Source organism: Artemia franciscana, chromosome 15 (genome assembly GCF_032884065.1).
Source record: "Artemia franciscana chromosome 15, ASM3288406v1, whole genome shotgun sequence".
In the NCBI taxonomy this organism is placed as follows: Eukaryota; Metazoa; Arthropoda; class Branchiopoda; order Anostraca; family Artemiidae; genus Artemia; species Artemia franciscana.
Genome location: NC_088877.1, coordinates 27321863 through 27337507, shown reverse-complemented (window position 1 = coordinate 27337507; position 15645 = coordinate 27321863). Strand labels below are relative to the sequence as shown.

The 15645-nt window shown below is 32.4% G+C and overlaps 1 protein-coding gene across 1 annotated transcript in view; it reads left to right on the top strand.

Moving 5' to 3' along the window:
* Positions 1 to 7512: 7512 nt before the first annotated feature.
* LOC136036269 (STAM-binding protein-like A) overlaps positions 7513 to 15645 on the top strand; it is a 33098-nt gene continuing 24965 nt past the window's right edge. Inside the window, exons 1-2 of the mRNA XM_065718409.1 lie at positions 7513 to 7708; positions 12044 to 12142. Coding sequence (XP_065574481.1) covers positions 7614 to 7708; positions 12044 to 12142 — 194 coding nt within the window. The 5' untranslated portion in view covers positions 7513 to 7613. The remainder of the gene's footprint in view (positions 7709 to 12043; positions 12143 to 15645) is intronic.

The window sequence follows — 15645 nt, the reverse complement described above, 5'->3', positions numbered from 1 at the left end:
AATTGTATATATATATATATATATATATATATATATATATATATATATATATATATATATATATATATATATATATATATATCAAGTCCAGGGACTCATTGGTTATATGCGAACCCTATGACACTTTAGTCCACATGAGACTAAAGGCGGCCAAGCCTATAAGAATTAGGTCGCATGCTCTCCAGTGAGTCCAAGTAAATTCAGTGCCCTATTTTGCATACAATTCCAGTTGGCATTGTCCGTCACGCGTCCACCCAAAATCTATCCGATTTTCCATCCCATAGTTCTATGACTATCTACCTTACTTTCTTTTTTAATTTAACTTCAATTTTGGTAATCTCAAGATTAAACAAATGCAAATTTGAACGAAAAGAAAGGTATTATTTTGGTAAAACTGAAATAAATTAACCTGCTTGTATTCCATTAAATAGATAGTGTCTATTCTTAAGTGGTAAAGCAAATAAACTGCTGGCACACTTCATAACTAAAATCTAAAATTACATGAAAACAGTAAACATAATTACGACAAGTAAAAACTGCAAGTCATTAATGATTAATATATGATAATAATAATAATAATAATAGTTTATTCCTCACACCTTTCAAATGCAAAATTTCCACATAACTGACATCTTGTCATCATAACTTGACATAACTGAAAATCTTGTCCGTTTGACAAGATTGGTCCTGATTTTTGGCTATACGTACTGATATAACGCACTGAAGATATTTCAGACTATTTTTACCTTTCTCATTTTAAGATTTATCGCTTTGTTTTTAACCACAACTAAAAAAAGTATAGAAGAAATATATGTACAATTCCAGTTGAATTTGATTAAATGTTCAAATTCTTATGTTTGAAATATCACAGTCAATCTATAATAGCGAGGAGATCATAAAAGAATAAATCTGCGCAGGATAAAAATATTAAAACAAGAAAAGCTTGATTATTCATAAAAAGGCATTAAAAAAGAATTTAAAGCATTTCCTATCCAAACATTTTTACCTAGATTCATCTGAAGACCTACTAACCCGTTTGTTAAAGTAAATCCGGTGTTCGGGTTTGACTGACTATGTACTTTCTGACGTTTTTTGAAATACTCTGTCTTCATAAATATGACTTACTACCCCTGTCGACAGGTTTCATTGGAGCCTGTCACAAAATAACGTCATAAGGCTCGCGCAAGGGCATATCTATATATCGATATATATAAAAATAAGTAGTCTGTCTGTTTGTCAAGTGACGTCATTATAAGGATTGAGCTGTATGTCGTCATGAAGTTAGTCATCATATACCAAATCAAAAACGAATGTATTCAAGCCGAAGTAGCTGAGTTGGTAAGGCGTTATGTTCCAGGTTCTAGGTCCGAGAGGTTCCAGGTTCGAGCCTTGGCTTTAGTATTAATGCAAAAGAAGAAAAAAAACTAAAAAAGGTAAAAACTACAAAAAAAAACTGAAAAGAAAATACTAAAAAAGCTAAAAAACTAAAAAAAAAAGTTAAAAAACTAAAAACTAAAAAAGAAAAAAACTAAAAAAAACTAAAAAAAGGTAGATACTACAATAAAACTAAAAAGAAAAAACTAAAAACTAATAAAAAACTAAAAAACTAAAAAAACTAAAAACTGAAAAAGAAAAAAAAAGGAAAAAACTGAAAAATAAAGGAGGAAAAGAAAACTAAAAACCGGGACACAGAGAATATAAATGACGACCGGGACACTCAAAGAGAAATTACAGACTGGGACACTGGGACACAACTAACGACCGGGACATATAAATGATGACCGGGACACTCAAAGATAAATTACAGACCGGGACATCGGGACACAGGGAATATAAATGACGACCGGGACGCTCAAAGAGAAATCACAGACTGGGACACTGTGAAACAGATGACGCCCGGGATAGTGGGAATATAAATGACGACCGGGACACAGGGACACAACTACAACGGGGACGCCTGGGGCGGAGGGGGATATATAAATGACGACTGGGACACAGGGAATGTTCGATTAGCAATCACCATCAACAAAGCTCAAGGGCAATCCTTAGAATAATGAGGTATAGATCTGAATACAGATTGTTTTTCCCATGGACAATTTTATGTTGCAGGTTCAAGAATCTGTAAACCTGACAATCTATTTATATGCACAGACAATGGGACATCGAAGAATGTTGTATATTCGCAAGTTTTACGTATATATATATATATATATATACATATATATATATATATCTGATATGGCGCGTAACGACTTATGCGCGCGGGGGGCCCCCACCAACTAGGTGTTGGGGTGGCGCGAAGCACCACCCCAACATCTAGTCTATCTATATATATAAAAATAAGTTGTTTGTGTGTCATGTCTGTTACACTATGTCTGTTACACCAGATTGTATCTTCTATATATATAAAAACAAGTTGTATGTATTTTTGTGTTGAGGGTTTGCATATGACGTCTGAAAAATAAAGAAGAAAAAGAAAACAAAATAAAAATGTAAAAACTGGGAATTGCATAGATATTTCAAAATATTTTGACAATAGATTAAAGTAATTCGAGAACCTTAAAACAGATACTTAAAATTTGAGGTTTATTATAAATTGTTGAGCTTTGGCAAGTTTGGCACGTGAACATTTTTCCAACTGTCAATGCTAGAATGAACATAGACCGCCAGAATTTGCGATTGCTATATGTCACTTGGTTAATACCAAGTGCCATAAAAAGGTAATAAACTAAAAAGAAAAAAAGCTAAAAAAAAAACTAAAAAAGCTGCAAAACTAAAGAAAATAAAAACTGAAAAAGAAACTATATCTATATATATAAAAATAAGTTGTATGTCTGTTGACTGACGTCATGTTTGTGTGTCGACTGATGTCATGTTTGTCGACTGACGTCATTATGAGGATTGAGCATTATTCCGTCATGAAGTTGTTTGTCGACTGACGTCATGTTTGTCGACTGACGAAATTACAGACCGGGACACCGGGACACAAATGACGAACGGGACATTCAAAGAGAAATTACAGACTGGGACACCGGGACACAAATAACAACCGGGATACAGGGAATATAAGTGACGACCGGGACACAGGGACACAACTACAAAGGGGGCACTGGGGGCACAGGGGGATAAATAAATGACGACCGGGACACAGGGAATGTTCGATTAGCAATCACCATCAACAAAGCTCAAGGACAATCATTACAATAATGAGGTATAGATCTGAATATGGATTGTTTTCCCCACGGACAATTATATGTTGCATGTTCAAGAGTCGGTAAACCTGACAATCTATTTATATGCACAGACAATGGGACAGCGAAGCATGTTGTATATTCGCAAGTTTTACGTAATTAAAAACATATATATATCTATCTATATTCACAGGTGGTACATAAGAACACAACTACAATGGCGCTTAACTAATATGGCGCGAAAAAAGCTAAAAAAAGAAAAAACCTAAAAAGAAAAAACTTTAAAAAAAGCAAAAAAATAAAAAAGGTAAAAACTAAAAAGAAAAAAGCTAAAAAAAGAAAAAAGCTGCAAAACTAAAAAAAAGAAAGACTAAAAAAGAAACTATATCTATATATATAAAATAAGTTGTTTGTAGGTATGTTTGTTTGTTTGCGGGTTTGCATATGACGTCATTATAAGTATATAAGGCTTTGTATATGACGTCATTATAAGATGACACTACAGACCGGGACACCGGGACACAAATGACGACCGGGACACAGGGAATATACAACTACAACGGGGACGCCCTGGGACACAAGGGGATATATAAATGATGACGGGGACACATCTATCTATATTCACAGGTGGGACACAGGGACACAACTACGATGGCGCGATACTAATATGGCGCGTAACGACTTACGCACGCGAGAGGGTTTGGGGGGGGGGGCGCGAAGCGCCCCCACCAACTAGGTGTAGGGGCGGCGCGAAGCGCCACCCCAACTGCTAGTCTATATATATAAAAATAAGTAGTATGTGTGCTATGTCTGTCTGTCTGTCTGTCTGCATATGACGTCTGAATTATTTCATCATATACCAATTCAAAAACGAATGTATTTAAGCCCGAATTAGCTGAGTTGGTAACGCGTTATGTTCCAGGTTCTAGGTCCGAGAGGTTGCAGGTTCGAACCTTGGCTAGGTAAAAACTACAAAAAAATACTAAAAAGAAAAAACTAAAAACTAAAAAAAATAAAAAAAAAAAAAAAAGGTAAAAACTACAAAAAAATTAAAAAGAAAAAAAAACTAAAAACTAATAAAAAAACTAAAAAAGCTAAAAAACTAAAAAAAAACTAAAAAAGAAAAAAAATAAAAAAAGGAAAAAACTAAAAATAAAGGAGAGAAACAAAAATAAAAAAAAAATAAATAAAAAAAAACTAAAAAGGTAAAAACTACAAAAAAACTAAAAAGAAACAAGAAAAAAAACTAAAAAAAAAACTAAAAAAAAGGTAAAAACCAAAAAAAAAACTAAAAATAAAAAAAGGGGAAAAACACAACAATTTATTTAATCATATACCAATTCAAAAACGAATGTATATACAGACCGGGACACAAATGACGACCGCGACACAGGGAATAAATGACAACCGGGACACAGGGACACAACTAAAACGGGAACGCCGGGGGCACAGGGGGATATAGATAAATGACGACTGGGACACAGGGAATGCTCGATTAGCAATCGCCATCAACAAAGCTCAAGGGCAATCATTAGAATCATGAGGTATAATTAAAAAAAAACTAAAAAAAAGATAAAAAACTAAAAACTAAAAAAAAGACCAATTCAAAAACGAATGTATATACAGACCGGGACACCGGGACACAAATGACGACCGGGACACAGGGAATATAAATGACGACCGGGACACTCAAAGAGAAATTACAGACTGGGACACCGGGACACAAATGACGACCGGGACACAGGGAATATAAATGACGACCGGGATACAGGGACACAACTACAACGGAGATGCCGGGGGGAACAGGGGGAGATATAAATGACGACGGGGACACAGTGAATGTTCGATTAGCAATCACCATCAACAAAATTCAAGCGCAATCATTAGAATAATAAGGTATAGATCTGAATACGGATTGTTTTTCCCATGGACAATTACATGTTGCATGTTCAAGAGTCAATAAACCTGACATTCTATTTATATGCACAGAGGTGGGACACAGGGACACAACTACAGTAGCGCGTAACTAATATGGCGCGTAACGACTTACGCGCTCGGTGGGTTTGGGGGGGGGGGGATGCGCGAAGCGCCCCCACCAACTAGGTGTTGGGGTGGCGTGAAGCGCCACCCCAAGAGCTAGTATATATATAAAAATAAGTTGTTTGTGTGTTGACTGACGTCATGTTTGTGTGTCGACTGACGTCATTACAAGGATTGAGCATTATGTCGTCATGAACTTGTTTGTCAACTCACGTCATGTTTCTCGACTGACGAAATTACAGACCGGGGCACTGGGACACAAATGACGACCGGGACGCAAGGAATATAAATGACGACCGGGACACTCAAAGAGAAATTACAGACTGGGACACCGGGACCCCCCACAAACAGGTTTTGGGGTGGCGTGAGGTGTTACCCCAACAGCTAGTTTCTAATAAGACGAGAATCGATAATTTCTGGTAAATAACACTCGTTCCAAAACCATCCAAGTTTTGGAAATGTTCTTGACCAAAATTCTCTTGATCTAAAAACAATGATTACTTCCCAATCACCCTCGTTATTAAACACAATTAAGTGGCATTAATTACAGTTAGCTATTTCAAGCTGTCCTGGGATAAGGGAATAATATTTATGTCTCTTTTTAAAAAAAAGACTTCCAACAGAAGAAAACAAAATATTAGTTATTTATTAGTTGTTGACTAATCCTTTTACAGTAGCTGCATCTCTAATGGTTTTTCCGCTAGGAATATTATGCGCAGTTTTTACCTCAATTGGTGTGCCATTAGGTAGACGACCGTCAAGAAAGGTTCGGAGATACTGATGGACAGGTAGATCATAAGACCCATGCTGTTTCCTTTTAATTAAAATATAAAGCTATTTTTCGCACGCTTCCAAGGCAACAGGCTCTAAATGGGTCCCCTTTACCATGGCTTTTGATTGGAAACCGACCTTAGCGTTCCGAATGTCTCTGAAAATTGGTGCCGTTTGGGTGCTGTCTTTTTGGTTGGCTATTCCATGAAATAGGATACTGATTATTTGAAAGGTTCTTTCGTAGATCCAGTTGTCATTTACCGCTTGTCCTATTGTCTCTTGGTAAATTTAATCCCCTTCGGCCTTTTGCAATTGAGAAAATCAGGAAAAAAAAACCGAGGAAGAAGGAAGACTTGAAGAAATGCAAGGTGCTGAAGAGCAAGAGATTGAGTCTTTGCTAAAGGACCTTTATGATGTAAGGCTCAGAAGGCTGTTCTTGAAATTTTAAGTTCTTGACAGCTGATTTGTCTAAGAATATCCTGATCTTTTATCCAATAGAACCAAGCGTAGTAGCTAAGCTTTTTAACTCCTAGCTATGTAGGGGTTCGTTCTAGACCGGCCAAAAGGTGTATAAAAAAAACCAATGATTATTTTTTTGCTGGAGGAATGGAAAGCAACTGCTATACTAATTCAATGTTGTTTTTTTTAAAAGCCTTTGTATGATAAATTATAATATTTATAATAATTTTTTTAGATGTTTTAAAAAACATAGTGTCTGTTTTATTCAACAGTTTCTTCCAATCTTTTCAACTAAAACACAGCAGTAATTACTTTTTAATTGCTTTTTGGCATAACTGGAGTGAAGCCAAGGCTTATTAAAAATTTGTAAACCTAAATTATGGATTTGCCGTAATGGAATAGAAGAATACAATAGAAAAAGTAAAGCTCGGCTTCACTTACCAGAAATTTCCATTATCTTGGCTTTTAGATTCTGCGTTTACTTTTTCTTCGCATGCGATCTGGAACGTGAAGCCAGACCAAAGTACTCAGGTCCAATTTGGAAAAAAGGGCATTTGAGCTTCCAGATATCCAGATTATGGAAGCTCTTGTGCATAGAATAAGAAATTAAAAATTGATATAATAAACATGAAAACAAAATGATTACATAAATTTTGAATTGCTAGAAAGTGGGAGTAAAACACTATCTGGGGGCTCTTTTTTAGACCAAACTCACTATCCAGAAAGCCCAGAATCTACAAATTCCAATAGGTAAAGCCCTAGCTTTAGGTTATGTGTTCTTTTTCGTAAAGACGATCTGATAATTCGTCTGATGGACAAAAATTATGAGGGATATTATGTACTGCATTGACGACATCTTTTTTTTTTAGCTACTTTTGAATTTTAAAGGAAATAAACTGATAATAACAATGATAAAAAAGAACAAAGGAGGAAAGAGAGAAAAAAGGGCAATAGAAGAGGTTTTTTATTTTGCAGAGAGTACTTTTCAAAGGAAGATGCGCATGTTGCGCGAAACGCAACACGCACAAATATTTTTTTGTGTTTGGTACATTTTTTTCCGGATAAAGTACATTTCTAAAGCTTTGTTAGGCGAAAATTAAAATTTATCTTATTAACACTGCTTCGAGAAGCCAAGAAATTTTAAGTTACCTCATGTGCATAGTCGAAATGGATCCAAAGTCAAGATTAGAAAAATTAACAAAGCAGGCAGAAGAGATTAGTATTGACTTATCCATTCCTTCTAAAAGGTTAGTAGGTTTCACATGGTTTTCGTTGAATTGCATACCCATATTATTTTTTTGGCAAAATCAATGAAACTGTTGAGTACAATGTGTTCTGTCAGGCAAGTAGGCCTAGCTTGGGAGGGGGGGTCTTATATCTTGATATTATGTTTATTCTATTGTTTTGTTTACTGTACTTAAATTTTTCTTCGCATTCTCAAGTAGCAGCCTCCTAGTCTAACATGAGTTCATGTATACACTAGTCTTCTTGAATTAGGTTAGGATTAGTACCAACAACTATTTTTGCATAAGGTTTAGAAAATTGTATAAGCTTATCTGATGTATCATGTAACAGTGGACTGAGCAAAGGGGGGGGGGTACTTTTGACAATCTTTGTGGTTTCCATAAGAACACTAGGATAAATATGCACCTACTACTTGTGGCCTAATTTCAATCACAATACAGCCATTGGCTGTATTGTAAATTTTCAAATTTGGTCACCTGAACCAGATCTTCACCCCCTCCCTGGCTAACAATTCAAGAGGTCACAGTCTAAAGCTTCACCTGCCTGGATGTTGGAGAAGGGAACAACATGGCTTCAATTCTATTTGGGTGGTTCCCCTCTGGAATAGCCTATCCAAGTCTACCATCCAAGCTGAGACTCCCCACTCCTTCAAGGCTAGAGTTGACAGGGACTGGGAAAGGGCTGAGTGGAGGCTGGACTAGGAAGCTAAGCCAACATAATTACATCACTCACCACCAGTGAGAACTACAGGAGGATCTACCACCTTATCTTGCTGGCAAATGCAATTTAAGGTAATTTTAAGTGGCTGTTGTGTCTAATGTCTGATCCTGAGGCAGAGTATTCTGTGGAATATGCTGCTGAGACTAGATAGATTTTAATTAGTAAAGGTTGCCAAAATGCTACATAGTCTAGCTAGAGGGAATTAATTCCTGTGGACATGTAAAGTGTAGTAAATATTTACTTTTGTTCTTACTGCTCTAAAGTGCATATTACTGCATATAGAAAGATTCTGATGATCACATATTGTTTCATTGTCATTATTAGAGAAGTGCATTCATTTTTAGGTTTCTAAAATACACCTCCAACAAGACTAAAAATACATAAAGTAGGCTTGCTTATAGATTACATTATCAATAGTGATACATATTAGTTCATGAGCCCTGCTGGCAGTGGGGTGAGGTCTGTATTCTATATTTCATTCAACAAAAAGTGATAAAACTAAACAAAAATATATATAGAATTCAGACCTTGGCCTGCTGCCCACAGGGCTCACAGACTAATATGCTTTGCTTAATAGGTAATGTTACTTGTAAGCAAGCCCACTTGATGCATTTTAGTTTGCCCCATGGAGGAGGAGGGTCAACCAGAAGTGGATGCGCTTCTCTAATAATGACAAAGAAATAATATGCAATCATCAGAATCTTGCTGTATATAGTTATAAAAACCTTAGGGAACTTGGAACAAAAGTAAACATTTACCTAAAGTGCCAAGTATGGCACCAAAAAAAATCCATAAAGAGCTATCTGAGGTAAAAGTAAAAGATTAACTTGCTAGAACCAGCTCTAACAAACTAGTTCAGCTTGCTGCTCATGAATGGTAAGTAGTGGGTGACTCTCCTCTCTCTTGTAAGATGAGTATTACCTATCTAAGTAAGTCTTGAGCTAATAGATATGGTTTCACAGCTTAAAGAAAACAATAGTAGACATAGGCACTTCCTGATCTTCTTCCTTTGGCTCTCAGGACTCTTGTACAAGGAGACATAACTTACAGTCATCCAGGCATTTCTCCTCAAAGCAGCAACACACCCATTTTCTTACCAACTGCATTGCCAATCTCTGGAACAAATTACTGCCAGATACCATTGCTGCCCAAACCACAGACAGCTTTAAAAACCATCTTGACAACAAATGGTCAACAAAAGAATGGAAGTATAACTGGGAAGCACTTGAATCAGTAACATCAAACCACTAGTCAAGTGTACCTATTCAACTATGTGTCATGTATTATCAACTCTGGAGTTTCTACAAGGAAAATTCCTTAGATTGCTCCAAGCTGCAATTTAAGGTAATATTGTGCTGTATTGCCATTTTTTTTCATTATTATTTAGATGTGGAGGTAATTGGCCTTTATAGCCTGAGTATCAACTTTGTAAATCTGCCCATACCAATAATAACTTCTAACAGAGAAACTAGAAAGCAAAACAAGAAATTTTCCATTTAATTCTCTATTAAGTATTCTTTCTGAACACATAATAATGATAATAGCCTAATAATCTATTTCTATCTGCTGTCCAAAACAAAAAAGATAACATGAAAATCAACCACAAAATATTTCTATTAATGCATAAACTTCATCATTCAAGCTTGTTCTACTTTTACATACAGCCATTGGTGCTTGATCTCTTAGCTGCTGTGGGGCTGAGCTCTAGGAATTCCATCTTCAGTAGATTTGCTCTTTAGTAAATACTTTCATAATCCATCACTAACTGACTGAAGTTCTCCTGCATTGAGGTCAGTTTGTAACTGAGCACAAACATGTCATCTGCACAAGATGGGAGACTTGAATTGTCTAAACTAATAAACTAATTGAATTGTGCTAAATCCTCCACATATATTCTTTGTGATCACAGATGTGAGGCTGTTAATACAAACAGGACTTAATACAGAACCTTGAGGACTGGTATGGAAAGAGTTCCAAAGCTGTCAGTAGCAGAATTTGACAGAATTTCAAAAGCTGCCAAATCTGCCAACAAATTTTATTAGGTCATGAAAATTGCCAAGTAGCATTGCTACTATCCTACCCCACTTTTTTCACAACAGCAGAAGGAAAGCCTCATATTAGACTCTCAAGAGTACAATAGAAACTGACCTAGCAATAATCAAGCCTGGATCTTTCTTTAATCTCTGGGAGAGGCAGCAGCTCTATAATTTTGCTCAGAGCAGTTGTTGGTCTATAACCTATGCTTGTGTTTGGCACCACTCTTCTGTCTACACATAGTAATATGTGTATACACACATTTCTGTATACACTGTTCTGTATATTTCTGTATACACACTCTTCTGTATACACATTTTGTAATAGTAACAAAAGATGGACACACAGAAAGTCCAAACTGGATTTGAGGTATTAAGGACAAATGCCATCAAGCCCAGGAGCTTTACCATGTTTAAGTTTACACACAGTACTAACTATTGAATTTTTAAAACTACAAGACTTTCCTCACTTTCAGCAAATACTCTATCATATCAGCTAGAATGCCAGAATCTTACTGTAGCTTTGGGTGTACAAAGCCAATTAATGAAGGATAGTTTTTTACTTTTACCAATGCATCTGCTGGAATGTCAGCATCATCCCTGATTGCTGATCTCTGTGGTTGTTTAGATTTCTTAAAAATTTTCTTCATAGCCCTCAGGTTTTATGTACTTGTTCTGAAACATTCTCAGCCTAAGGCAACTATTCCTTTACTCGTGTGAATATTTCCACTTATTTTATGAAAACAAGTTTTATTTAATGAAAACAAGTATAGAGTGCATGCTTTCCTAGATGATTTGTTTAGTCTTCCATGGATTTTGGGAAAAAGTAAGAAGAACAAAGAAGTGACAAAGAGAGATTATAATTTAACAATTCATATTTTATCCCTATTCATAGATGATTTGATTTCATATAAAGTCAGAAAAAGCAAGAAAGCAAAAAAAAGGAAAAAGACACATAATTTAAAAATTCAGTGTGCACTAGCGGACAGTAATATTTCAGAGAAAGTGGCTTTGTTAGCTTGCAACCACATGACGAGTCCCTTTTATTGAATACCTTTGTTTCTCTGATGGATAAACTGCTTTCATCTGTGCTTTAATTGTATTAATTTTTCAAGCTTAAATAAGACCAAGAAAACACATTTGCTTATCTGTTTGATTCACGTACTAGCTGACTTGTTTATATTTAATTGATTTTAATTTCTGTATACTGCCAAATCGAGTTTTAGACAGTCGTTGCTGAATCCCTCTTCTGATATGTCAGCACCTCCTGGTCTGCAGAATGAGGCAACCTTACTTTGTTTTTATTTTGGTATTTCAGTTCCAGTACCTATTCTGTTCAAGTTCAGGTTGTATTAATCTGTTATTTTTGGTGTGTGTAACCATCTTGTGAATAAAAGTGAGTTGCATTTTCTAATCATGCCTTTGATTATTTCCAAACCCATTTTAGGATCTGAGTAAGAGAGTTTTAGGCAAGATCTTATTAGATGTTGAAGTGTTGTACCTATGTTTACCTTGGTGCCTCTTCATGGCTAGGGGTCCACCACCTCTTAATAGATGAATATTTAATTTGATTTTTTTTTTCAGGTATGTTAGATCATGCATTGAAATAGCAAGAATGGGAGATACATACTACTCAGAGTTAAACTATGAACATGCCTATGTTCTGTACATGAAGTTTTTAGTGTAAGTATACATGTTATCACTGTATAGACAATATAGGCTAATTTTAACTTGTTGAAAACATTTCTTGTTTCTTTGAGAATTGTTTGTTATTTTGAGCAGAAATCATTGCTATTATCCTCAAAAATGCAAATTTGTCTCATATTCTTGGCATTTCTGATTATAACCTAGTGTTTCTCTAGGTTAGCTCATAAAATAGGTATACATAAGAGCAATCCATGGGGGGAGGGGAGCATAAGAAAGGTGTAAAAGGCCAATATATATATATATATATATATATATATATATATATATATATATATATATATATATATATATATATAAATATATCTATATATATAAAAATAAGTTGTCTGTGTGTGGATCTGTGGATGGATCAGGTGACGTCATGTTTGTTCGCATATGACGTCTGAATTATTTCACACTAATACAAAAGAAGAAAAAAACTAAAAAAGGTAAAAACTACAAAAAAAACTAAAAAGAAAAAAAAAACTAAAAAAGCTAAAAAAAACTAAAAAAAACTAAAAAAAAGGTAAAAATCTAATAACTAAAAAAAAACTGAAAAAAATAAAAAAAGGCAAAAACTACAAAAAAAAAACTAATAAAAAAACTAAAAAAGCTAAAAAACTAAAAAAACTAAAAAAACCTAAAAAAAGGTAAAAAACTAAAAAAAACTAAAAACTAAAAAAGAAAAAAACTAAAAAAATGGAAAAAACTGAAAAATAAAAGAGAAAAAGAAAACTAAAAAAATATGAATAAATATATATAAAAATAAGTTGTTTGTGGGTTATGTCTGTCTGTCTGTCTGTCGAGTGACGTCGTGTTTGTCCGCATATGACGTCTGAATTATTTCACACTAATACAAAAGAAGAAAAAAAACTAAAAAAGGTAAAAACTACAAAAAAAACTAAAAAGAAAAAAAACTAAAAAAGCTAAAAAACTAAAAAAAACTAAAAAAAGGTAAAAAACTAAAAACTAAAAAAAACTGAAAAAACTAAAAAAAGGCAAAAACTAAAAAAAAACTAAAAACTAATAAAAAAACTAAAAAAGCTAAAAAACTAAAAAAAAAAAAACTAAAAAAAGGTAAAAAACAAAAAAAAACTAAAAACTACAAAAGAAAAAACTAAAAAAAAGGAAAAAACTGAAAAATAAGAGAAAAAGAAAACTAAAAAATCTATATATATAAAAATAAGTTGTCTGTGTGTGGATCTGTGGATGGATCAGGTGACGTCATGTTTGTCCGCATATGACGTCTGAATTATTTCACACTAATACAAAAGAAGAAAAAAACTAAAAAAGGTAAGAACTACAAAAAAAACTAAAAAGAAAAAAAACTAAAAAAGCTAAAAAAACTAAAAAAAACTAAAAAAAGGTAAAAATCTAATAACTAAAAAAAAACTGAAAAAAATAAAAAAAGGCAAAAACTACAAAAAAAATAAAAACTAATAAAAAAACTAAAAAAGCTAAAAAACTAAAAAAACTAAAAAAAACTAAAAAAGGTAAAAAACTAAAAAAAACTAAAAACTAAAAAAGAAAAAAACTAAAAAATGGAAAAAACTGAAAAATAAAAGAGGAAAAGAAAACTAAAAAAATATGAATAAATATATATAAAAATAAGTTGTTTGTGGGTTATGTCTGTCTGTCTGTCTGTCGAGTGACGTCGTGTTTGTCCGCATATGACGTCTGAATTATTTCACACTAATACAAAAGAAGAAAAAAAACTAAAAAAGGTAAAAACTACAAAAAAAACTAAAAAGAAAAAAAACTAAAAAAGCTAAAAAACTAAAAAAAACTAAAAAAAGGTAAAAAACTAAAAACTAAAAAAAACTGAAAAAACTAAAAAAAGGCAAAAACTAAAAAAAAACTAAAAACTAATAAAAAAACTAAAAAAGCTAAAAAACTAAAAAAAAAAAAAACTAAAAAAAGGTAAAAAACAAAAAAAAACTAAAAACTACAAAAGAAAAAACTAAAAAAAAGGAAAAAACTGAAAAATAAGAGAAAAAGAAAACTAAAAAATCTATATATATAAAAATAAGTTGTCTGTGTGTGGATCTGTGGATGGATCAGGTGACGTCATGTTTGTCCGCATATGACGTCTGAATTATTTCACACTAATACAAAAGAAGAAAAAAACTAAAAAAGGTAAAAACTACAAAAAAAACTAAAAAGAAAAAAAACTAAAAAAGCTAAAAAAACTAAAAAAAACTAAAAAAAGGTAAAAATCTAATAACTAAAAAAAAAACTGAAAAAAATAAAAAAAGGCAAAAACTACAAAAAAAATAAAAACTAATAAAAAAACTAAAAAAGCTAAAAAACTAAAAAAACTAAAAAAAACTAAAAAAGGTAAAAAACTAAAAAAAAACTAAAAACTAAAAAAGAAAAAAACTAAAAAAATGGAAAAAACTGAAAAATAAAAGAGGAAAAGAAAACTAAAAAAATATGAATAAATATATATAAAAATAAGTTGTTTGTGGGTTATGTCTGTCTGTCTGTCTGTCGAGTGACGTCGTGTTTGTCCGCATATGACGTCTGAATTATTTCACACTAATACAAAAGAAGAAAAAAAACTAAAAAAGGTAAAAACTACAAAAAAAACTAAAAAGAAAAAAAACTAAAAAAGCTAAAAAACTAAAAAAAACTAAAAAAAGGTAAAAAACTAAAAACTAAAAAAAACTGAAAAAACTAAAAAAAGGCAAAAACTAAAAAAAAACTAAAAACTAATAAAAAAACTAAAAAAGCTAAAAAACTAAAAAAAAAAAACTAAAAAAAGGTAAAAAACAAAAAAAAACTAAAAACTACAAAAGAAAAAACTAAAAAAAAGGAAAAAACTGAAAAATAAGAGAAAAAGAAAACTAAAAAATCTATATATATAAAAATAAGTTGTCTGTGTGTGGATCTGTGGATGGATCAGGTGACGTCATGTTTGTCCGCATATGACGTCTGAATTATTTCACACTAATACAAAAGAAGAAAAAAACTAAAAAAGGTAAAAACTACAAAAAAAACTAAAAAGAAAAAAAACTAAAAAAGCTAAAAAAACTAAAAAAAACTAAAAAAAGGTAAAAATCTAAAAACTAAAAAAAAACTGAAAAAAATAAAAAAAGGCAAAAACTACAAAAAAAAATAAAAACTAATAAAAAAGCTAAAAAAGCTAAAAAACTAAAAAAACTAAAAAAAACTAAAAAAGGTAAAAAACTAAAAAAAACTAAAAACTAAAAAAGAAAAAAACTAAAAAAATGGAAAAAACTGAAAAATAAAAGAGGAAAAGAAAACTAAAAAAATATGAATAAATATATATAAAAATAAGTTGTTTGTGGGTTATGTCTGTCTGTCTGTCTGTCGAGTGACGTCGTGTTTGTCCGCATATGACGTCTGAATTATTTCACACTAATACAAAAGAAGAAAAAAAACTAAAAAAGGTAAAAACTACAAAAAAAACTAAAAAGAAAAAAAACTAAAAAAGCTAAAAAACTAAAAAAAACTAAAAAAAGGTAAAAAACTAAAAA